The 25,333-nt window shown below is 41.0% G+C and overlaps 1 protein-coding gene across 1 annotated transcript in view; it reads left to right on the top strand.

The window, feature by feature from the left end:
- The first annotated feature begins 6,300 nt into the window (after positions 1 to 6,300).
- The window catches only part of DARS1 (aspartyl-tRNA synthetase 1), a 36,436-nt gene continuing 17,403 nt past the window's right edge, over positions 6,301 to 25,333 (top strand). The window contains exons 1-5 of the mRNA XM_058028128.1: positions 6,301 to 6,449; positions 7,442 to 7,499; positions 12,134 to 12,226; positions 16,954 to 17,056; positions 24,744 to 24,846. Coding sequence (XP_057884111.1) covers positions 6,378 to 6,449; positions 7,442 to 7,499; positions 12,134 to 12,226; positions 16,954 to 17,056; positions 24,744 to 24,846 — 429 coding nt within the window. The 5' untranslated portion in view covers positions 6,301 to 6,377. The remainder of the gene's footprint in view (positions 6,450 to 7,441; positions 7,500 to 12,133; positions 12,227 to 16,953; positions 17,057 to 24,743; positions 24,847 to 25,333) is intronic.

Raw genomic sequence — 25,333 nt, 5'->3', positions numbered from 1 at the left:
ACACTTTGTTTACAAAATACTTCACAATTGCTCTCAGAAAATGGCTCAAAAATAGCATTTAACATCCTCTGTGACACATTTAATAATTCAGATGACTCGTCTCTGCTTCTTGTTTGTTTCAGAGAGCAACAAGGAACACTTCTGATGGGCAATCTCAAAAATCAGACTTGGTGCTGGTGCCTGACTCACATCTACTGATAACAGAGCTCTGTTCCCGCTGCTGAAACCGAGTCTGAGTCAGGATTCCCATCAAAACTTTCTGTTTCTAAAGGTTTATAACTTCACCAGAAGCTGACTCTGGGTTAGAGGTTAGCAAGGATATGGAACACTTAGCTGACAAAATCTAGAAGAAAAAAATCTGCCTGCATGTGAGATAAAAGCGTGAAAATTATCAGAAGGACAATGGCTTCAGATGGTTTCTGTAAATGAGAAATGTCATGTAAGAAAGAACAATGTCCTTGCACTCAAGGGCCAAGCCAGAACTGCAGTCCCTTTATGCTCCACTTTGCTGTTTCCAGCACCCTTTGGACATCAGCCACCCCAGAAAAAGAACTGGACACTTGGGTGAGAACAATAGCTGAGCTGTTCCTGAAAAATCTCCTGTGCCAGCCAGTCCCACTCATCTGGCAGCTCCACAGTGCCCTCCAGGGAGGACCATCACCAAACTTACCGTGCTTCCCTCACTTTCCCCCTGGCAGGACAGAATTCCTTGGCAGCAAACACATAAAGCAAGCAAGAGAAACACAGCAGACATAAACATGAAAATGTGTGTATTTCATGACAAAAAAAAAAAGGAGTAAAAAGTAAATTATAAAGATTAAATAATCCATAAATTATTCATGCAGAAATAACTGCTATCCAAATGGCTTCTTCAAGCGCCATATTAAAGGAAATAATGAAGAATTTATTGTTCATTAACAATCTATTTAATGATAATAGCTCATCAATATATGCAGCACTGTGTGCCCAATGCACACAGATATTTCATCATGTAAGACATGACTCCTGGGTTTATGCATGATATGAAATGTGAGCTTTTTGCAGCTATTTCAAATAATTTTGGGACACAAAAACTGTGGACAAGATCTCTCCTGTTTAAATGCATTGCCCATCCCTGGCTGCAGTGCATGTTGTCTGGTGTTTATCAGAAGGAACACTTCCAAAATTCTTTGAGAAACTCAATTGTTATCATTGTCTGAACTTAAAAAGACTACACCTTTGTATAGAGTTCTGTCAAAAGAAATCCTGCTGCTTATCATAAGCACGTACTTCCCCAAAGTTCCTGTTTTTTTAGAAGTTTTATTAATTGCAAATGTTGTTTACTAGAGGAAAACCGTGACTGAAGCTCTAAAACAAAGAGAATAGTTGCAACTTTAATCCTTTCAATAAGCCTTTGTTTCCCATTGACTAAAAACTTCCTAAAGGAAGTAGAGCTGCGAAAATCCAGGAAGGAATTAGATTTGCCAAATTCTGTTCCTGCTTGGATCTAGATGCAAAGGCTTTGTTATCCATTGTACAAATGTTTCAGCAAAAAGAGAATGATCAATTACAAAAATACACTTTTGCCAAGGTTGAAATTATTAATAGAAGAGCTTTCCCTATCACAGAAGGCACACTGTGAACTTATATAACCTACAAAAGAAATAATATATTAATATTTTAGCTGCTTCTGCATTTTTTTTTTCTTCAGTGGCATATTTTTTTCTTTTTGTTATCTAAGGCAAATTTGGATACTGGCCTGACAATCATACAAGAACCTAGATAAATAAACAAATATGGAAAGGAAAAAAATCAAAGACAACCTCTTAATTAAATTAAACATGCTTTGCAGCATCCAAAATAGGAGAAATCTTCAAAATCCATTTCCATGACAACAAATAATTGCACACAAAAAAGTGTGCTATAGTGGCAATAAAGCTGAATTCCCTGAAGACCTTTCAGAGACACCACCAATTTGTTTTGTATTTTTTCCCCATATGATTTTTTTATCTCTGTACCACTTCATGTTCTCTAGGTTTTAACTTGCCAAACAAGTAGAGACTAGGGAAATATGTTCTGATTTATTCCACAGGGCAGAGGTTGTTTTAATTTTATCTCCTAAAATAATTTAAAGGTGATTAGATAGATAATTCTCCTCCCCAACAACATTGTGTATATTTGCAACTTCTGATTTCCTGGCCAATAGTATACTGGAAGATAAAAGAATATTTGAGCCACCATTTTTGTAAGATGCTGTGTGAGGACAGGTTATGGAAAGTGCTGACTACTTTTTAGCTTCTTGTGGTTTCAGTGGAAATGTTGTTTAGCATATTTAAGTAAAATCAGCTAAACATTTTAACAAACGTCAAAGGTTTGGCCAAGTTGGAAAGGCTTCAGTTTCAGCAGGCATCAGCTGTGGTTTAACATCACACCCACCTCTGTGTGCTCTGGCTCCAGCACCCTGACACAGGCTGGGCCTCAGCCTGAGCAGCAGCAACTGCCTCTGGATTCCTAACGAGACTAATTTATGGCTCTGCTGTGGAAACACCCACATACCATTTGTAACTTGAAACACACATAAATAAATCTTGGAATAGCTTTGGTTTATGATATTACAGGTGCTAATGCCTAAGTTTCAAGGATATATCAGAAATAATTATTCCCAACATCTTAAACCTTCCTCTATCATTTCCTTCATATAATAGAATATGTTTGATACATCTCCAAAATCACTGAAAAGTGTTTTTATAAGATCAAACTGTAACAGGCAAAAGAAGTGAAGCGAAGAGAAAAAAAAGAGATTTTCTGCATTCCACTTTTCATCACAACAGTTGACAACCCCCTCCCTCCCTTGAAGATGGGAAAGCCAATTTTAATTTAAACTACAAACTGTTGACCAGGCCTCAGCTTGGCTGTGCAATTCACGATATGCCTGAGGGATAAATTATTTAGCATTAGCACATGGTATGTCATGTCTCGTTACTTAAGTGGAGGATGGCCTCCATCCAGCTGCACCCCCGGGGCCCCGCCATTGGCTGTGGGTGATGTCATTTCCATGTGCTAATCCCGGGCCAGGTCCCTGGGGACAGCTCTGCCGCCGCCCCGCAGCCGGGCCGGCTCCGGCGGTGCGGGCACGGATCGCGGCCGGGTTCGCTCACCCAGGTGCTGCCCCAGCGCGGGCATCAAACAAACTCTCCAGCAAGCACTCGGCAGCATCCAATGCAAGGCACGGCCAATCTGCACCTGCAAGCCCATATGTACTTGTCCCATCAAGCATTCTCAACCATGACCGTAGAATGACAGCAAGTCCACTTAGGCTTTTTATTTTATTTTTTTTTTCCATCACCATTTCTACTCCAGGGGTTTTGAGAGGATGTACAGCATCCTGTAGCCAGCAATACCCAACATGTGTCCAGTTTAGCATCCTCCCCAACATGTGACACTGACCTTGGAAGCAGTAACCTTTCAGTGCTCCCCGATGTACCAGATATGTCAGAGCATCCCACTGTGACTTCGAAGGAATGCCAGGTGCGGCAGGTGAGCGGCATCGCCTGCCCGGGATGGTGTGTGCTCTTCACAGAGCATCCCTGAGCAATTCACTGAGCTGGAAAACTCATTTCTGCTGCAGACCTAAGTGGAGAATTTTGAGAGGTTTATTTAAGCGCATACTAAAATATTCTTAATTTCAATTTTCTGGTTTTCTATTTTCAGTGTATTACAGATTTTTGCTCAAAAAACCTATTTCCACACTGCAAGACAAAGGGATCCTGGACAAACGACCTGAGAGCATGAACTCTGCAAAATGTTTTTTCTGGAAGTTTGGCAATGAAATAATTAGCCACAGTGCCCTTTAAAAGGCCATATTTTGTTTTCAGTTAACGCCCTCATTATATTGAAAGGGTTTTTCCTTCAGAACCACCTTCAGGTTATTTGGCCCAGAGGAAATACTCATGCTAGTCACCATTGGAAGGCTCCCAGCCCAGAAATAAGGGTTACAGGGCTGGTTTCTTTTGATTGAATTTCACAGCAAAGTCGGTGAAATGCCAAGAATTACAGAGCACCGCGCTGTGCAGGTGGTACCGTCTGCTCCGTGGCGAGGCACAAGATTTGCATCTGTCTGTTAGCTCAGGTTCAGGTTGAGCAGTGGCTCTACGTGACAGGTAACAGGAGACACAACTGACACAGAGAAATCCACATGCTTTGTTACTGTTACCCTAGCATTTAACACAATACACAGTACACCACCGACAGAACTCCGTCTCTGGTGGTGAGGAATGAAAACTGACAGTGATTTGCCTTCTCTGTCATTGAATCTTAATTCTTTTCAACAGTGCATGAGAAGAAAGGGTTTTGTGAAAGCTATGTGGTCTCACGGTGAAGTGTTAATTCTCTGAGACAGAGGCAGAAGGGGAACTTTGCTAGGGGATTCCCACAAGAAGAGATGTTGAACCAGTACAGTACAAAATGCTGCAAAATAAACAAGTGTAGGACAGGAAATGAAGAACTCTAATCGATACCGCAAAAGGGATTAGTTAGTCAAATGTGAAAATTCAAAACTAGAATTTAAATCAGGACCGCTGACTCTTTCTCGTCCTGCACAAAATAAACAATCTATAGATTCGCCAGCTGCACCCAGCTTTGATTTCTGTCATTTCAAGGCGGGCACCTGCAGCCAGCCCTGGCTCAGAACTGTAGCATTGCTTCAAGCAAGCCCCCAGCTGGAGGGAAACACCTGCATTTGCACTATTGCTCATCCTCTCAAAACTACCAGAACTACTTGTGGCTAACTAATAAACAGCTATTTATAAACAGGGTGATTAGGCAAGAGCTCAGAACTGCTACCAGGATAAGCACTGGGAAGCCACGTTTGCTGGGCTAATAGAACAAAAGTGCACTTTGATTTGGCTCCATGCTCATTAGCTGGCCACCTCACAGTCCAACACGTTTATTTATATGCAGATAAATATCTTCAAGGTGGGTGCCAAGAGAATGGTGCCAGACTCTTTTCAGTGGTGCCCAGCAGCAGGATAAGGAGAACTGGCCATGAACTAAAAAAAAAAGTTTCATGTGCCGACAAGGAAGGACTTTACGATGAGGGTGGCAGAGCACTGGAACTGGAGCCCAGGGAGGTTGTGGGGTCTCCCTCTCTGGAGACATCCTAAACCCACCTGGACACCTTCCAGGTAACCCTGCATTGTCAGGGGGTTGGACTGAGTAATATCCAGAGATCCCTTTCAACCCAAACAATTCTGTGATTCTCTGATGTTACCTCTGGCCACAATGTGATGGACTGTGGAGCAGGGCGAGCGAGGACCTGCCTTAGCCCTGCCCAGCCCAGCAGCATTCGCCTCAGCATCATCAGCGCGGGACTGGCAGCACCGACACTCGCGGGGATGGCGGAGGCGGCGGCCCCATGCAGGGAGGGCTCTGAGGGGAACACAGCTCCGCTGGCAGGGAAGGGCAGGGCCGGCTCTGAGGGAACACAGCTCCGCTGGCAGGGCAGGGCAGGGCCGGCTCTGAGGGGAACACAGCTCCGCTGGCAGGGCAGGGCCGGCTCTGAGGGGAACACAGCTCCGCTGGCAGGGCAGGGCAGGGCCGGCTCTGAGGGGAACACAGCTCCGCTGGCAGGGCAGGGAAGGGCCGGCTCTGAGGGGAACACAGCTCCGCTGGCAGGGCAGGGCAAGCTCTGAGGGGAACACAGCTCGGCTGGCAGGGCAGGGCAGGGCCGGCTCTGAGGGGAACACAGCTCCGCTGGCAGGGCAGGGCAGGGCCGGCTCTGAGGGGAACACAGCTCGGCGGGCAGGGCAGGGCAGGGCCGGCTCTGAGGGGAACACAGCTCCGCTGGCAGGGCAGGGCAGGGCCGGCTCTGAGGGGACACAGCTCCGCTGGCAGGGCAGGGCAGGGCCGGCTCTGAGGGGACACAGCTCCGCTGGCAGGGCAGGGCCGGCTCTGAGGGAACACAGCTCCGCTGGCAGGGCAGGGCAGGGCCGGCTCTGAGGGGAACACAGCTCCGCTGGCAGGGCAGGGCAGGGCCGGCTCTGAGGGAACACAGCTCCGCTGGCAGGGCAGGGCAGGGCCGGCTCTGAGGGGAACACAGCTCGGCGGGCAGGGCAGGGCAGGGCCGGCTCTGAGGGGACACAGCTCCGCTGGCAGGGCAGGGCAGGGCCGGCTCTGAGGGGACACAGCCCCGCCCTCAGCCCGCCCTGAGGGCACGGCGGGCAGCGCGTGCCGGGGGCAGCTCTCGCGATACGCTCGGGCGGCGCCGGGCGGTGCAGGGGCAGGCGCGGCGCTCTCGCGAGAGCCGGGCGCGCGGAAGCGGCGTGGCGTGCGCGGGGCTGTGCCGTGAGGGACCGTGAGGGACCGTGAGGGACCGTGAGGGCCGCACCGGCAGCCGCAGGATGCCGAGCGCCGCCGGCCGCGGGCAGGGCCAGGACCGCCGCCCGGAGAACGACGACTCCTCGGCGGCTGATGTGGGTCTCCGCAGGGAACGCGGCGGGCGCGCTGTTGAGGCTCCCTGGGGTGGGGGGGCTGGGCCCAGGCTGGATTTGGCCGAGCCCCGGTTTGGCCGAGCCGGGGGCACGGCTGCCTTTGGCTTTACCCTGCCTGTCCCCCCGCTCCCCCTTCGCCGGGCCCAGCCTGTGATTCCTTGAAGAGCTCTGAAACCCCCAGAAACACCTGGGCTGCTCCTCCCCAGCCCGAGGTTTGTGCAGGGGCTCCTGCTGGCCTGGCAGGTGCTTCTGCCTTGTACGTGAAGATCACAGAGCAGTGCTGAAAAACTGTAGGCCCGTGCTTCTTCAAAGAAAAAGTACTAACAACGAGCGTCAGTTCATTTTGTTATAAAGTAATTTGTGCTTATTGTTGCATCAGCGATAAGGAATTCCAAGTATTGGTGGCTCCCCTAAAGTTACAAATAGGCCACAATTCATCAAAAGCAGACAAGCAAAGACCCTCCCCAAATAAAGTGTTTAGTGGGAACTTTTGTTCATGTGTTGAATAGAATAAAATAAATAAACCAAGGGGTTTTGTTTGGAAATTATTGGGAAAACAGAACTGTGGTGTTTTGATGAAAATTGCCTTCCTCTATGCCTTACCTGGCAGATTTTGTTAACAGTTCAGCTCCTCTGGCCTCTGACAATTCAGTGTGCCTGAAGATGGGAAGGAAACATTTAATCTCTCTAACATAGGGCTCAGATATTTTTTGAGGAGTAGGCTCTTTGTAGAGATAACACACTAACTCTCTGTGTAACAGGCAATGATTGTCATGCATGGTTGCAGTTGCTGGAATTATTTTTTCCATCGAGGGCACAATTGTCTTCTCTCCCTTGTGTATCTCTTATGAGTCCAAAATGCATTTTTTAAAATATTACTGCTAATTATTTTGTGTTCCTTCAGTTAATTCTGTGATGATGTTAGTTTTTTTGGTGTGTGCTTCTTTGATATATGTTTCTCACCTCCATTCTAGGATTATGCTAAGGAAAGATATGGAGTGTCATCAATGATACAATCCCAAGAGAAACCAGGTCAGTTGAAAAATAAAAAAAGTTTTTGCAAGAGAGAGGGTGGGAAAAAAGGAAAAAAGAAGTTACCTACCAAATATCTTCAGTACTTCTTTGAGAAATCATTTACCAAACTTTTCCATTCAAATCCCACTGGCAATTTACCCCTTTATTGGGATACATTTGGCACTTGTGAGACACTGGGAGTGCCATGTCCAGCTTTGGGCTCCCCAGTGCAAGGAAGGCATTGACATTTTGGAACAGCCCAGTGGAGAGCTACCAGGGGGCTGGAGCACAGCTTCTGAGGGAGCTGAGCTTCTTCAGCCTGGAGAAAAGGAGGCTGTGTAATCTCACTGCTTAAATCTGCTTCATGGGAGGGTGTAGGAAAGGTAAGGCCAGGCTTTGAAGGTGTGTGCTAATTGGACTGAAGGTCATGGACACGAGTCAGAGCAGGAAATTGAGATTGGAGGGAAGAAATAAAATCATTAAATTTGGTTGAATATTGGAGCTCAATTGTGGATTAGGAGGAATCTCAGTCTTTGCCCTTGCCTGGACTGTGCCTTAAACAGTTTGTCAGTTTTGTGCCTGTCCATCACTGCAGACTATTTTTTAAATTATTGTTAATTATAATGTACTGAGTGCTGAGATGTCAGGTTTTTTCTACATTTGGAGTAAGTTCTGCTGTGACTGATTACAGCAGTGCTGTCAGAGTATGATGTGTCTGCTTATGCAGCCTGCCATTTCTCCTGTACATGGGCACCAAATCCATTCATATTGGATATTAACATTTATGGGTTTTATCAGCCATGCCACTCTGAACTCAGGAAATCCTGATTTTCTCCTGATGGGGAATTAGGATTCAGGAAAACTTAGTGACCAGAGAACAATCTCCCAGGCCAATATCCCATGGAATATTAATCCTTGGATTAAATTCAGTGCATGAAATGGTAATGGGGGAAAGGAACAGACTGGCTTGTTGTAACTTCCTCATAGTAAAATGTAGAACAGTAACATCATCTGTGATTAGGTGATTTTTCTTTCTCCTTTGAGTGGTTGTTTTGGTTGATGCCCCTTTAGGAGGGGAAATGCAGGGAAGAGAAGCAGTCACAAAAGCACTCACAGGGTGGAAACAACTGAAGGGGAGTTTTATACCAGGAATGTAACGGGACAAGCAAATCAGCAGAGCCTGCATTGGCAGTGATTGTTGAATAAATCCATTCTAGCTGCCAGAGAAAGGGAGCTGGAGTTGAAATCACATTGGAAGCAGCCCCAGCTCTGTTTCCTCTCCTGGGTTTGCATCCCAGAGCAAACAACTGTGTGGGGGACCTGAGCTGGCAGATTGAGATGGCAGATCCAGTCCTGCTTTCATGGAGAAATGCCAACTGTCTCATATTCAAAAGAAACACTCAAAAGTACTGGAGAAAAATCTATGTTGAGAAGGAAAGTGGTGAAGGCTAAAGGAAATCATATGAAAAAGGCTGAGTGTCATATTTAGGTGTGTTGTCCCCTTGATCTCTCATCCTTGTTTACTTCAGTGTATGGACAATGTTGAGTGAGTTTTCCATTTGGCTTAAAATGCAATCTGTGGCACTCTGCTGTTCTGTAATTTTAGAGAGTGGTTTTCCAGAACACCAAAAGTAGGTAATGATAAAGAACAAAATGTGTATAACAAACAAGCTGAAGATCAGCCTAGTCTCTTCCTTGAGACTAATGCACTTTTATTTGCAGGTTCAATAATTCCTGCCAGGGAGGGCTCTTGCCAAAGGGCTCACAGGAGGGTGGGATATTGTCATCAGTAGCTCCCCAAAGTGTTCTGCTTGCCTTGGGTGTCTTGGAGGAGCTGCTGCTTGGGACAGGGAGTGGTGGAGAAGCCCAGATAGGTGTGTTCCTTCTATCTGCAGTGGATTCATGTTGTTTCTGAGGTGTGTGGGAAGGCTCTGGGGTCTGCTGCCATTCCTGGCTCAGAGGAGCCCGTGGTGGTAGGGGTGTGCAGCCAGCACAGCCCAGGGGGCTGCAGGAGTGCTGCTGTTCTGCTCACTGCAGTTACTGCACTGTCCTGGAACTGCTGCCTGGACAGGGCACTCACCCAGCTTACAGGGATCAGAACAAGTTACTCTTCCTTTCCAAGCTTAAAGCTTATTGTCCTTTTGCCATGCTGCTGGGTTCTTGTTCCTCTGCAGGCAAATTGAAACTCTGTCAGGTTCACAACTTTGTTTCTCCACCTGGCTCTGTTGAGCTCACACACACACCTGTGCCTTCTTTCTTGGCCACTTAAGTCTTTCTTCTATTTATGTTGGCTGCCCTGGCTATCTGATGTTCTTGCCCCCTGTCATGTCAGGTCTTTAAGTCCTTCCTGCTAGCTTGAGGCTATGTTTGCTAGTAAAACTCCATTTTTGGCCATTCCTTTTTTCTCCCTTCAGACCCATTATGTCACATCCCCTCCCTGGAAGCTGCTTTCATCTAATACTGCTTTTGATTTTCAGGTTTTTATGTCAAACTTGCCTTCTCTTTTTCAAATTTTTCCAGTACTTTGAAGATGCTGGCACTACACAGAGGCAGCACAAATATTGATCCTAGTGTTCTAAATTCCATGGTGCAGGATAAATTATCTTAGTAAACAGGTTGATGTGACAGGCAGGGATTGGGGTCTGGAGGTGAAAAAGTGTTTGTTTTATGTATTCCACACAGTTTTTTTGGACTTTTATCCTCTCCTCCTATGTTTGGAAGAGGTTGGAGTTCTGAGAGAAAAAGAAGAGATTGGGCTGTACATTAAGGGAAAAAAGAACTGGATTTGGGAAGTGTCAGAGGAAGGAAGCAAAGTGGCATAGTTGCTACATCCAGCTCATTGCAGTGGAGCCCAGTGACAGGAACAGAGGCAATGGGCACAATGAACATCAGGAGGTTTTTTTTTTCCTGTGAGGGTGACCAGGGTTTGGTGCAGGTTGCTCAGGAAGAGTTTCCCTTCTTGAGAATACTAAAAAACCATCAGAACATGATCTTGGACAGCTGCCTCTATGCCACCCTGGGTGGGAGGAGTCTCTGGAACTCCTCCCAGCCTCATCCGTGTAACAATTCTAGTGTTTAATATGTCTTGTTTACCCTTAGTGAAATATGAACTGTTAGGTGTCCAGAAGACTTTAAAAAATATTTATCTAATGCAGATGGTTCATGAAACACTGAGGATCCATGAAAGGTGTAACACCTCATTCTGTCTTTATGCTTCTGCCTAGAAAATGTTTTAACTTTGGAACAATACAGTTTCAAGTTGACTGAGGTAATTTTAACTGTCTGAATTAATCAAATTCTTAGAAATATGAAGGTTGTGGATTGTGATGGTTGAATGTTTCCTATAGTTCTACACAAAGTTTGAATATCAGAAATTGCTGGCAAATGATAACATCTTTATTCCCATTTCTCCCTTTCCCAGCAGCCCCACACACACTCACACATACACACTGTATGAATATATTTGAGTCAATTTCCTGTCACATTTCTCTGTGCACCTCTATTCTGCTCTGGATTTGATATGTGTGTGTGAAGAAAGAACTGCATTGCCCTGACATAAGCTAATAAAAGTTTTCAATCCCCTAAAATCCCCAGTGCAGAATAATAGGCTTGCAGGGCAAGCTGTGACTGGTATTCAGAGACAGAAGGAAGGAGTCCAGAGCAGCAGATGGTAATCTGGAGCAGGCAAAAGTTGTTGTTTTTTTTTCCAAAACTTTAGAAAAGTTCTGTCAGGAAAAGTCTACAGTGTGTCTTAGCAAATTTAATGGGAGAAGGTTGTGAGGAAAGAATCATGCCAGGAATACCAGCATGCACCAGCATGTTATTAGGATGTAATGGTTGTATAAAATTTTTAGTCCTGATTTATTTAGAGATATTTTCCTTGATAACTTTTTTTTCCCTTTGCTATCCAAAATCTCTGCTTTCCAAGCCATGCAATTCCTGTTGTTATCTAGCTTTGCAGCTACCTTGGATTTGAAAGGTTCTTCTGATCAAGTCCTGCCTCTGACAGTGATGGTAGTGCTTGATCAGGTTGTCAAAGAGATTTTTTTTAAATGGATGTTAGCCATTTTATACAGTAATATTCTAATTGCTCCAAAATGCTGATGTTTTAATCAAAGTAAGTATTTTTAAATTGATAGTGCACATTTATTTGTGGTTTCTTTCCGTTCTTTATTTTAAATAACAGTTCCTTTACAGTTATATTAATCCTACTTATGTAAGGTAGATGCAGAGAGTAGTCCTGTCCCCTCTGAGCCTTTGTTTGGCTGGGTTCACTGTGCAGCTCTGACCCTGCCCAGTGCAGCAGAGGCTCACACTGATAAGTGCAGGTAGCACAGTGAAGTGCCATCAAAACCAGTTCAGTCCTGCTGGGTTCTGCCATCCGTGAACTGCAGTGAGCCTTGCTGTTGGTGAAGTGCAGCTTGACCCTGCTGTGGAAGTCAAAAATGAACAATTCAAAGCTACTGCATTAAGAAAAAGTCACTAAGAAAGGAAATGGGATTTTGTGTGTTTTCAGTAAGTCAGTTATGCTGTTGATACAAAACCCAATGTTTTGGATTTATTATCAATTTTATCAATAGCAATGGTAGGAAGTGCATTTGGAGTTTGAAGTGAGGAGCTGTTTTAAGGTGTGTGTTTTTTCTGTCGTTCAGATCGAGTTCTGGTTCGCATCAAAGACTTGACAGTGGAGAAGGCTGATAAAGAGGTTTGGGTTCGTGGCAGAGTTCACACCAGCAGAGCTAAAGGTGAGAGGCCTCCAGGGTTTCTGGTTTTATTTCCTTATTTCATTAGTACAACCTTAATGTTTTTTTTGGTTTCATGACCTGTAGCTTATGTCTTACATTCAAGAAAACTTTGCCACCTGGTTACTCAGGGTTGCTTCAATGTTACTTTGACTGATTCTTTTCTCTTTTTCCACCTCTCTTTTTCCCAAGAGGGAAGAGAAGATTTTGGTGTTAGCTGTGTAGAAATCAATTATTGTAGTTAAAAGTGATTTTTTTTTACTGTATTACTAAATAATCTATGGACAATTGTAAATAGTAGTAATTTTAAAATGTCATCATTCTCCTTAAGGTGTTAATTATTGTGAGATAAAACACTTCTAAGCTTCTACAGTAAAGCATATGTGTATTGTAAGTGTATCTGTTGTCAGACAGGTCATATTTCTTTTGCTGCACGTGTATATTTTCACCACACCTTTGCTTTGACAGGAAACAAAAATCTGTTAACATTTCAGAGTTCTTACTTTCGATTACCTGTATCTAATAATATCAATTTGGACTTAAAATAAGAAACATCATCTTTCTTTAGCAAGACAAAAGGGAAACCCTTTTGTGGATCCTCAGCAGTGTGGGCTGTCACCCTTGGCTGTCTGACAGCCATATTTCTTCCCTGGAATCACAAGTTCCCTCTGGAGACGAGGTTGCCATATGCAAACTTCAATAGGCTTTGGCCTTTGCAGTTGACATCAGATGCTGACAACTGTTGTGCTGGTTTCAGTTATGTTTGGCAGCTCTGTAGATATAAATAACTTGTCTTTCCAAGAATTGAAAAAAAAAAGCATGAAGAAATTATCTTCACAAATGAAACTTAACAGTAGTCTTAAAATTGGGAATGATGCAAATTAGGGGCAAGAATCCAGTACAGAATATCATCAGAGATACCAGATTCATTTCTCTTTTTGAGAATTCATTTTTTTTAAACATGCCCCTCTTAATGAGAGTCAGTTAAAATAAGGAACTGCATTAAAATATATACACATGATGCACATTTTAATTTGTGTTAGAATCTTTAAACTTAAGCAGTCCTCTGTGATTTCCTCAGTAATTTTGTAATGGAAATCTCTCAGTTAATTAAAGAAATTGTCAGCTTCAAAAGCTATGAAAGCCTTGGTCATTACATCATGAAGTTGTTCAGACAGAAGGCACTCTGATTTAAATGTTGCTGTTGTTACTATCATCCATATATAAATTAGAGTATATCATCCATATATAAATTAGAGTATCCTTATGGCTTTTTTTTTTTTTTTCAATTGTAGGAAGAGTTCAGGCTATTAACAGAATTCAGGATATTAGAAGCAGGTGCCTGTGCAGACCTTGAAAGCAATGTAAAGTTCTGTGGTTGTTGATTGCTCTCTGTAATACATTGATATGTGGGATCTTGTATGATGGATACATTTACATCAAACACAGTAATATCTCTGTAACAGGACAACATGAACTTTAAATAAACTGTTGTAATCCTTCACTTTTGTTTTTGATGAAACAAAAGTGCTTATTTTCAAAACTCTTTAACACAACCTGAAGAATGAAAGCAAAAGGAATTGATCATGAGCATGAATGATCTGAATTTATTGATAGTGTCTCTTGTTTCCTCTTGGTCTGACAACACAGAACAATTCTGACATTCAGGGAGTGCTGCTAGGGAATGCCATATGCTTGTTTACTTAAGCTTTGGGGAAAGAATCTTACAAGAAAAGCAAATGTTTAAGAGTAAAAAGTAATATTAGCCTTTCCCACACACAACATGGCACTATTCTACCACTGTGGAGAGGAAAGCCTTGCAGGAAACAGGAAAATCTTTCCCAAAAACAAGCTTTAGTTTTTCTCAGAAACTTGAATTTGACTCCTAAACAACCAGTGTAGCCTTTATTTAACCCTGTCTGGTCCTGACCAATAAACCAAAAAAAATTAATGGGAGCAACTGCAGATTCCAGCTGTCTCCTATAGCAAGTCACTCATAGAGTCTGATGGAAATGAACTGAAGGATGTGTAAAGAATGGGGTGCTGGGAATTTCTGTGGGTTGTACTAAAATTAAAGTGCACAGGGCCCTGTGGTTTGTATCATGGATTGAATAAATGTTATTTCTGGCCTTATTTTAAAGCCAGCCTAATCTACTGATCACATTTATCATTGAAAAGCCCTTGGGAATTTGGTCTGGGTTTGGCCAAGCAGCTGGGACTTGTGCAGAATGTTAGACCTGAAAATAGATTTTGGGTTATTAATCCAAAGGTCTATGAAACATCTGAAAATAAGAATTCCACCAAGAGCAATTTAAAGATTGGGTCAGATTTTATAATAAACCATGTAAAGTCTTCTCTTTGCTGGCAAATGTATGTAACCATCATTTAATTTATATAACCAACATTTTTTTACTCTTTGTACATGTTACTTCCTTATATCCTTTTCTTTCATAAGGTCTTGTGTGATTTGGTACTTTCATCCAACACAGATGGTGGATTACTGCTTGCTTGATGTGCTTATTTTTGATGGAATTCTCTTATTTGTTCAGTGCCTGAACATTCTATTCATTTTACCATGTCAGATGCTTTTAACCAAATTTCTTTTAAAATTTTTTGTCTTTTAAGCATTCTTGTGAGACATGGTATTGTTTTTATAGTAGGAACTTAGAGTAGTTTACTGTTGAAAGTGAGTAAATTTGGTGCTGTACTTTTTACCTAAACACCACAGAAGTATTTTGAAACGCATAGAGAAGATCCCATTGTCCAAATTTTTTCTTACTCAAATGCTGCCTTTTTTGCATCTCTTGATCTGGAAAGGCTTCTAAGCATGAGCTAGATTTGATTATATCTGGTCTTTTTGATACTTTATTTTGAATGCCTTCAGCTCTCCCAGGAAAAGTTCTCTTCCCTCTTTTAATCTTTGTGCCTGGGATATTTTAGCCAGCCCTGTGAGTGAGGTCCGTTTGATCACTTATCTTCTGTGTGATTACAAGTTGGTTGCCTTCTGCAAAACATCCTCTTCCTTCATGGAAACAGCTCCTGTTACTCATGGCAAAGACATTTGAGTGCTTTTATAATGCAGATATTCATCAGACTTGCAGTGTTTGGGATTAAGTACAACCACCAGACTTTTGGATGAGGATCTGAGCAAGCTGCTCTTGGTGAGGATGTCCCTGCTTGTTGCAGGGGATTGGACTGGGTGGCCCTTAAAGGTCCCTTCCAACCCCAGCTATTCTGTGGTAACAGGTCATTTCATTATTTCCCTCTCTTAGAGTTGTTACATCGTAGCTGCCTTCAGCTGAGCATCTTTTTCTTGAACAGTGCTGAAACTTTGATTGTATTTTGCTAAATTGTTTGTGACTAAAATCATGAGACAAATACTATCTCCTAGGAAATACTGTATCCAACCACACTGTAAGAAGCACTGAGATGTCAAAGATGTGAGATAAGACTCCCTTATCTAAAGAAACTCATCATATTGTACTTTCTTTGTTGACTTGCTGGATCTGAAACACAGCCTGTATTTTTCTAATTTAAATCTGTTATTTAATGTTTGCCTGCAAGAAATACATGCATCTGTGTCATATTGAATATTGCAGCCTCTGGAATACAGAAATAGTTGTACTCTGTTTTCTGAAAATATGTAATTAATCTTGTTGCATTTTTGTTGTAGGACAAGATTAGTCATTTCCAATAAATATAATTAATGTTTAATAATATTTGGTACTGGTTTTGTATGTTTGCTTTTATTTCCATGAGATTGTGTTCAAGGGTTCTGCATTTATTTTCTGATACTCTTGAATTACTGATACTGATATCAGTGCCTTTACCAGATACTGGTACACCAGTGAAACATTTGTTGTTAATTCTCTCTAGAAAGAAGCATTTAAAATCACCATATTTCCTTAAAACTAAGTTAAGAAATAAATGATTATTAGAAATGTGGCAGAAGTATGAAATGATCATAACTGTCAGCTAAACAGATTAGAAAGATCTTTGTTGACTTGGAAATACCCATTTTAAAAGTCAACAAAATGCACTATGTTCTTTGTATATTATTATTAATTCCTATTAACTTCTTTTTCCCTAAGCTGTTCATGAATAAATTGCTCTTACAGGAATTTTTAATTGGGTCTTTTAAGTTCTTGTCATTCACTAGAATCAATACTCCTTTTGTTCCCCTTCATTCTGAATGTGTGGTGTATTATAGAATGAACATTGTTAGTTTAGTCCTTGTGGTGCAAAATCAAGCCCATTTCTCTCAGAGCAGCTTTGTAAACTCTACAGCTTTGATTTGAGAAGATGAGAAAAAAACCTCTTTAAAGTAGTTTAGACTTGAGGTAGTTGTGAGCAAAGAAACAAGGAAAAGTATGATTTATTTCTTGCAGTTGAAGGAAAAGTTACTTTAAAAGTTATGATTTGTTGCTTTTCTTTTGTTTAAATATTCTTTATCTTGGAAGGCTTACTGTTATTTTTAGAAAAGGACCTTTCAAATGTTTATAGATGTAAGGCACAATTATTTAATTTATCTCAATGGCTGTGTTTGTGTGTACATGCACAGCTGAGAAGTTTGAAGCAGCTTTGTGGAGGGGGGGCAATGATGAATGAGAGAGAGATGCACAGTCTTAAAAGCTCAGTTTATATTTAAGTAGTAAAGAGTTTTTTCTCATTCACAAAGCCCTCGAGTAACTTGTCCTTAATACACCTGTGTTGTTTCTCTTTGTATTCAGGGAAGCAGTGCTTCTTAGTCCTGCGTCAGCAGCAGTTTAATATCCAGGCTCTTGTGGCTGTGGGACAGCATGCAAGCAAGCAGATGGTAAAGTTTGCTGCCAAGTAAGTAAGCAATTATATCCTGTTGTCAGAGTAAACAATGGTGGGAACCAGGACTCCCAGGGGTTGGGACCATTTTCACACATTAACATCAATGCTTCGTTTGTTTTAAAATGTAGTTATTTAAATTGTCAGCTCTCTATTGCGTTGAATACATTATACTGACAAAAGATAAAATAGAGAACAGGCTTGAAATTCATCCTGAACTGCTGAAGCAGCATTCTCTCGCCATAGACAACCTACATTTTCTTCCAAGCTGGCTAACAAAAAGTCTGGCAAGCTGAGCTTAGTGGGACACTTCATTTGGTGTGTGGTGGTGCTCTGTGTCTGCTCATGTTCAGCGTTTTTCTTCTACCAGACATGTAGTGTAGTAATACATTTTATACTTAGAACTGATCTGAAGAAGTCCCACATTGAGAGTGGCTTACTGAGTTGAAGAAGTTAAAAGTAGCTTGTGTGCACTGGGTTAGTCTTATCTACACCTTATTTTTGGCACTAAAATTTTAATTTAAAAAAAATTGGTGGGGTAATAGTTAGACTTGCCAATTGAAAAAATGTTTGTTGCAGCAATTTTGTTCCTAAAGATAAAAAAATTGCCTTTCCCTTCTGTTTGCCTCAAGATTGTGCTTTGAGGTTGTCTTGTAATAAATATGTTTGTGTGACAAATGTGTTTTATAGTAGAACTTTAATCATGTCTATCAGCTTGTTCACAAATAGAAATGTGGATCAATTCTGTGCAGTTTATTGCAGAATATGTTTAGCATGTGGCACTTGAGTTGTTTCTGTGCAGTTCTTGGCACTACTCTCGTGCCTGGAAAGGGAGCCCCCACTAATTAGCTGCAAAAGTGCTACAGCCTTCAACCTTCAATATGTCAGGGAGGGGAAAGATTCATTGTAGCAGAGACTTCCAGAAGCCAAGTTAAGAAGGTTGGGATAATGCTTGTGCTGATGGGGTTCAAGGCAGCAGGAAAACAGAAGCAGCAGTGTTTGTTGTTTGGTGTGCTCAGTGCTGGCAGTGCCAGTGTGAAACATGCTGTTCACAGGTGTTTAGGAGCCAAAGTGAAGTGTTCTGTTTCTTCATGAAATGATTTGTTCTCTCCAGTGCTTGGAATCTCTGAAAAGAATTAAGTGTATAATGTACTTGTTCCCCTAATTCATCTCCCTCAGAACTCCCAGCAGCTCCCTGTGCTCCCTCGAGAAACTTGTGCTACAGAACAGTGGAAAACTCTTAGAGTTGTGATGCACACTCTTCTGTTCTCCAGTTCTCTCCAATATCTCTCCTTTTCAGTTTTCTTTGTGGTTCTTCCCTGCACAGCTGAATTTCTTACACTTCATGATTGGTAGATCTTTGTGGTTAGGAGCTCATGAGGGGGAAGCTGGTCTTTACTCTATTTTTCCATATGCTGACTGCCACTTATAAACCTTCTGTGGTGGATTTTTGTGATTCACTGATCTTTTTTTACTCAATTAGTTTTCTGCCAGTTAGTGATTTAAATTAGGTGATGGTGGTGGAAGAGGGTATCTGGAAACAGTAGAGGGTAAAGCTCTTTACTTTTCTGGCAGCAGTGAGCTGTTAAATCAGGCAGAACTTCATCCTTAGGTTCTTCCCAAGTCCTCGTCATCTTCCCTCTTGGTGAGACAGACTTGAATTCCTCAGAGTAGCCAGAGTGATCATGTTTGTACTGTGTTTTGACTTTTCCTTCTACTTCTTTTTTGGGATAACGTTTGCTAGCCAAATCCTGGTACTTCAGCCTCACTTACTTTGTAGCATTCATGTTTCCCTTATTATTTGTGCTTCTGAATGATTACATGTTCATCTTCATGTTCTCTGGGTGGTGTAACTCTGGTACAGCCTTCTGGATTTTCCTTTGGGGATTTGCTCTTGGTTTTTTAAACCCCATTAGTGCAGTCATGTTCTCAGGATTCCTACCCACCAACAAACTTATTTTATTAATATCCTGCCATGCTCTCACTTTTTCCAGTGTTTCATCTCCTGCAGTTCTGTGTGCTGCTGGCACTGCAGCTGCCTCTTGTCCTCCAGAGGCTGCTGCTGTTCCCTGCTGGGTGCCCTGGGGTCACTGTGTCAGCAGCACCTGAAGCACAGCCCAGGACGTGCCTGTGCTCAGCCACTTCCCTGCTGCCTTTCACCTGCTCTGGGCTGATCCCATTATTTCCAGCAGATGAGGCTGGCCTTAGATGTCTAAAAATAACTATCCTGTTTCCCTGCCTTTCTCAGTGTCTTTTTTTGTCATCTCATTTCCTACATGTTAAATGAGGAAATACACGTTTTTTGAAGAAAACGTTTAACTCAAATATCTTCAATTTCAATTCAATTTTTAAGTGTTTTCACTGTATATTTATAGTATATAAACTATGTTTCCCATGTGCTATTTTTGGATACTTTCATGCTGTGTCCACAACTTTATTTAAAATAGTTTGTAAAATTCTGGATCTTGAATTTTTAATTTTAGTTTATTAAATAATGAGCATTTTTTGGTACAAATTTTCATAAATTATAAACAAACCAGTTCCTCTTTTAGATATTGGCACATGGAAACCAAGAACTTTCATAATGTTCTGTGGTCAGCAGCATTCATACAGTAATTACCACAATTATCATTACAATGGGAGTTTTTAGTTAAAGATACTTTATAGTGGTTCAACTCGGGTTTACAAAGAAATTTCTGTGAGTTTAACCATGGAAAGTTTCAAGCTGAACTTGCAAAACAAACATAGCACAGAGCCAGTGGAGATGCTGGAAATTGTTCTTGTCTTTTATCAGAAAAAGCAATTCAGCCCAGTCCTGCTAGGGGTGCTGCATAAGAGAAACAGTTAATTGTCTCTTTTAGCCAGCAGAGGTGCTAGTTAATAATTTATCTTAGTAATTCATCAACCTCCTTTTTTTCTATCAAACATGGGGTGTGGCTGGTTTTGGTTTTCTTTCTCCTTTTCTATCTCAGCTTTGAGCCTTTCCTGCCACCTCTCTGCCACAGCCATGTGAGCTGACAGAGCAGTTGGGAGAGGTGGTTAACAGATTCTAATTTAGCTGCTCAAAAAATTTGCCCTTTCACAGGAAGTAACTTGGTGGCTCTGTGTAGTAGACCAGAGAGCAAAAAGGCAGGAAAGAGATTAAAATGAAGGGGGGGGAAATTATTAACTTGTATGAAAATAATTCACAATTTAGAAAAATGTATGTAGGTTCTTTCACTAGATAAATTGGTAATGCTAGGAAGACTGCTGGATAGTGCAGAATGTTTTCTTTATCCATTTCTGTTTAATTCTTATATCAGGAGTCTGGAAGAAAATGTCAAATTGCAGCTGAATTTGCTGGTGACACAAAAATTGGACTGGTAAATAGGCACTCAGGAGTGTGTAGTAACCAGGGCTCGTTTAGAATAATCACTTCAATGCTCTTCAGTGTGAATTTGTACCTCTGTGATTGTTTGGTCAGATTTTGTGGGTGTTTAGGATTAATAAATAGAAAAGTGCAGAGAGAAGTGTGAGGTTGTGATAGATAACGGACTTGACAGGAGCCCATGCAGTTCTCTGACTTCTAGAAAATAGCATTAATGTAATATGTGCCTAGTTTAGGCAATTCTGGAATATTCTGTCCACTTCTATTGTCTTTGTATCTGAATACATGTTAGATTGGAAAAGGTTGATGGTGAAGTTGCAGGAAGCAATGATACATGGTCAGGCAGATCTGGGAGTCTGAGGAAAGCTCTGTTCTATCCTGGAGAAATCAGTGAGGGATTTAAATCCCAGTCTGCTGCTGCTGTCCAAGGTTTTCTGCCAGCTGGGGATTCTTTACACTGCAGATACAAAGGTGTGACAGGATGCAATGAACAGAGGATGAAATTAGGGGAATTTAAAAAGGAAATAAAGTGTAGGGTTTTAGTGAAAATTACTAAAAATTCGTTGTGGATTTTGTTACTTAAAATCCTTAAAAGCAGATTGAATTCTTTTTCCACCAGAAGATATGCAGGTTCAACCAAGTGTTAGAATGTGGGTAGAGGGAAACAATCATTACAATTTTAGAATGAACAGAATAAGAAAAGGTGTTTACCTGGCCTTTTTGTATACAAGGTCAGATAATTTCCTTTCAGGGAGCTTCATGCAGACTTGCTGTATTTGTGCAGACAGGATTACAGTTGCTCATGTTGAATACAAAATGTTTATACTCTTAGCTACTTACAAAATTCACTCCTTTTTTGAAAGTAAAGTAGTGCCTTCACTTTCACTGGCATTCAGGTAAAGGATAATTGATTATTATGTATTAAGAAAATTATTTAATATTTTAAATTTAATAATGTATTAATATAATTTGTGCAGTCTGCTTACAGAACGGTGGTGAAGAAAAAACAACAAAATGCCAGAATAAGTATAGATGGCATAGAAGAATTAAATATTTTCTATTTAAAATCTGTAAATAACCAAGTTTCTTCCTATTCTTTGGGCTTTTGACCAAGAAAATGTTGATTGTCATTCACTTTCTGGGGCCAGCATGGGGTTCAGCTTGCAACATGAAGCTGCTGATGAAAGATGTTGTTATAAAGACTGCAAGAATGCAATCCTGTGGTTAAAAGAGAAAGTCTTGGCTAATAGACATGCAGCTAATTAAGAGGGACGTAAGGCATCTAGTGGACACTTTTGAAATTATAATCTTGATTTTTTTTTTTTGAACATTACAAAATACTAAATAGTTTCCTATACAAAGAAATTTTTTATTGTTGGACTTTTTGAGTCTATATACTTAAATAGTTTTTTTATGGATTAAACAATGTAAAGATGCCATCTGTCTTTTCTTAATGCTTTAAGCATCCTACTTTAGTTTCTAGTCCCTGGTAGCATTAATTACAGATATAAATGTTGTTGTCCTTAATGGAAATGGTGGTACTGTGGCATGTTTTTCTGCTACTTGTTCACTTTTGTTGGTGTTTGGGGTTTTTTTGTTACCCAGGGGAATTCTATCAAAAATCACCTAGATGACTTATTCCTGCTGCTGTGGAGAATGCTTTGCTGTGGTTACTGGCATTTTATTAAAACATCTAGTTCCTTGTTGTAACTTGAACTGAAAATGCCATTTCAGGAACATCCTTGGAATGACCTGTTGGGATCAAAGCAGCTCCTTCCAGGTTTCTGTAGTTTGTGTTTGATGCAGTGTTATGAACCTCAGACCCTTGCAGCTCTAGGTCTTGCTGAGCATGGTTCAAACAGAACTCAAACCACAAGCTTTTATTTTCATACTGCATTAAATGTGGAGTTCAAATGAGGAAAAGCACATTTTTAATTATCAAAGAAAGTTTAGAGGAGATGGTGGATATTTATAAATACAAAGATGGTCACATGCAGTAGAACCCTTCCTAGTGCTTTTGTGTATCCAGACAATTACTTGAATATTTGGTTACAGGGACCTACACAGTTAGGAACTCAGTTGAAATACATCTTAAAATTGTGGCAAATGTAATGACTAAGGAATGCTACGGTTTAAAATATGTTCCAGATCAAGAAACATGTTTTAATTGCAACCCCAGTGTAGAGATGGAGAGAAAGCTCAGTTTATCCTATGTGCAAAGTTTTAAAGTTATGCAAGTTTGCAAAGCCTCATTGCATTTCCAGTGATGTAAAAAGCAGTTTCTTCCTGTATTTTTAACCTGATACCATTTTGCATGTCTTGAATTCCTTGCATGTTCTGATCAGCTCTGTTACAGACTTCACTAACAGTTCTCATCCATGGGATCACCAATCTAATTATGAGTCCTTACAGCACATTTATATTTAACTATTTTTTTTCACAGAATTTCCTTCAATAAGTTTAAAACATTATTTGCTGTTATTACTGAGAAGGCTTTTATTCAGCAGATTAGAAACTGGTATTTTCAGTGAAGACAGTGCTATTCATGTCATTAGTAGTGTTTTCTGGACATTTGCCAAAATGTTGACATTGAAAAGGAAGCAGGAAAAATAGAAAACCTTTTAGGGAAAAAAAGTTCACATAAGAGTAAAACTTTAATTCTTGAAAAGCAAGGGGAATTTATAGTTACCCTTAATACTGGTTTAGCATCATTCATTCTCATAGATGATGACACTGTCTTGCATCCAAAGCACTGTATTGGTTCCACAGTCTGTATGAGGAGTTTCAAACAGAATCATTTGTAATAGAAAGCACTTGGAAGCACTTGGTGTCATTTCAATTATCCTTTCTCATATTTGTTGCCTCTGCTAAACTAATGGAAATGGAGGCTCACCTGTAACGAAATGGATTCTTATTTAAAGCCTGCTCTCAGCCTCTGCTTTGGACAAATTTAGTTGTGATTTGAGCAATTGCAGCTCTTCTAAAGTGTAAATGTACCAGAAGAGCGTGCTGTTCATGAGTTTAATGCAGTACATGGAATTACCTAATGGTGAAGCAAGTCAAGCATATGAAGCACCCTCATCTGTATTAACTGTAGAGCAGCTAATAAGTTCTATCACCTGAAAGTATTACCATTAAAAAAAGTGTAATCAGCTAAAATACTCAAATTTGGCATTTTATTTTTTAGTTAATTGGAATTTACTTACAGTGCCATTGTTAGGTTTTGAAAATTTGATGCTTGAATTTTCCACTGTTATTTCAACATCATCAGATTTTTCAAGGTTTTTATTCAAAGTAAAAAAAGTGCTGGCATTGCAAGGTTGAGGGTTGTTAATGGCTCTTTGGTTTGCTGCTTTTAGCAGTGGCCAGCTTGTCTGATGACATCCTCACTCACCTCTTTTTGTTTGCAGTTAAATTGTGGGCCTGATGCTTTCCTGCTGTCTTAAGGGCTTAGGTGGTCAAGTGATGTATGTAAAGTGCCTTGCAGCTTTCTCAAGAAGGACTCACAAGTGAAAGATTAATTGTAACATTAGTTTTCCTAAAAAGGAAAGTAATATTTTTAGGTATTTGACTTCTTGTATGCTAGCAGAGAGACAGAGTGAAAATATATTTCCTGTGAGGGTGAGATTATCTGTAGAAAAGTGCTGGTTTAAACTCCAGTACCTTAAATGTGTAAATAAAAACTGCTCATAAAAATTCTTTTCTCACCTCTGACTCCTGAGGCTTTTGTTGTTGTTTGCTTGTAGCACACACACTTTATATCATATCTTTGGGAGACTTTCAGGACAGTGTGTGCTGTTCTAATGTACCATTAGTGACTGTTAGTGGGGAGCAGTTAGGATGTCCCCTGTCACAGAGAAATGACTTTGGAGCATCTTGCATCTTTCAGTAACAAGTCATATAGTTTAAACAAGCTGAACTAGTTTTGATTTTCCCTTTCAGTCCTAGGACTTCCCTTCAGTTTGTTGTTCTGCTGGTGAAGACACATCTTGCAGATAATTGCATCAGCTGACACATGGAAGAGTGTCTGTGGCCTAGAAAAAGAGCTCTGCCACTTGTCAGTTTGTGTATAAACAACACACAGAGAATGGGCGAGCACTGAGCTCAATCATCATCTTTCCCTCTCAAGTCTTCCATCCCAGTTTGAATTGATTGTGGCTGGGGATATTTCAGCAAACTCCTTTATTAATCAGTTATTAGATATAAAAGTGACTCCAGACCCTTGAGTGTTGTGTTGTTCAGCAGTCCCTGCAGTGCATGAGTGGTGCTCAGTGCTGAGGCTGCTGCAGTGTGCAGTGGAACTGACTGAGCCTCCTGTCCTCTCTTCATTGCCAGCATCACCAGAGAGAGCATTGTGGACATCGAAGGCGTTGTGAGGAAAGCGTACCAGAAAGTTGGAGGTTGTACTCAGCAAGATGTTGAGCTTCACGTTCAGAGGGTAAATTTTTCAGCAAATGGAGCACTGGTTAATTGTTTGATAGATTATCTGTTGAGACTGTCTGTCTGCCTACATACATAAACTTTGTCAGTAAGGAATCTCATGTCAGAGAAATACATTGCTTTAAACTACAGATTTCAGTGTTTTATATGCAAAAATTAAACACTTCTGGTTTTAAGATACTTGGAGTTTATCTTTCCCTGTTTTTATCTGCCATTTGAATTACAGTATTAAGTTTAAAAAAGTATCTCTCTCTAGAACAATTTGGCTACAAAAGTTTGTAATTCTAGTTTTTGATTCTTAACTGTAGTAGATCCTGGAATAAAAAATTTGCTACTTTTTAAGTGCAAGTCAGAAGTTTCTCCTTTATCAGAGTTACAATCTTCCCCTCAGTACAATGGACTGCAATACATAATTCTCACAGAAATAAACTCTTAGTGGCTTAACAGTATGGAAACTTTTGAAATCTAAAGTTCCTGGAGCTTGT

The sequence above is a fragment of the Melospiza georgiana genome, chromosome 7 (genome assembly GCF_028018845.1).
Source record: "Melospiza georgiana isolate bMelGeo1 chromosome 7, bMelGeo1.pri, whole genome shotgun sequence".
NCBI classification, from domain to species: domain Eukaryota; kingdom Metazoa; phylum Chordata; class Aves; order Passeriformes; family Passerellidae; genus Melospiza; species Melospiza georgiana.
This window is presented reverse-complemented; position numbering and strand designations above follow the sequence as displayed.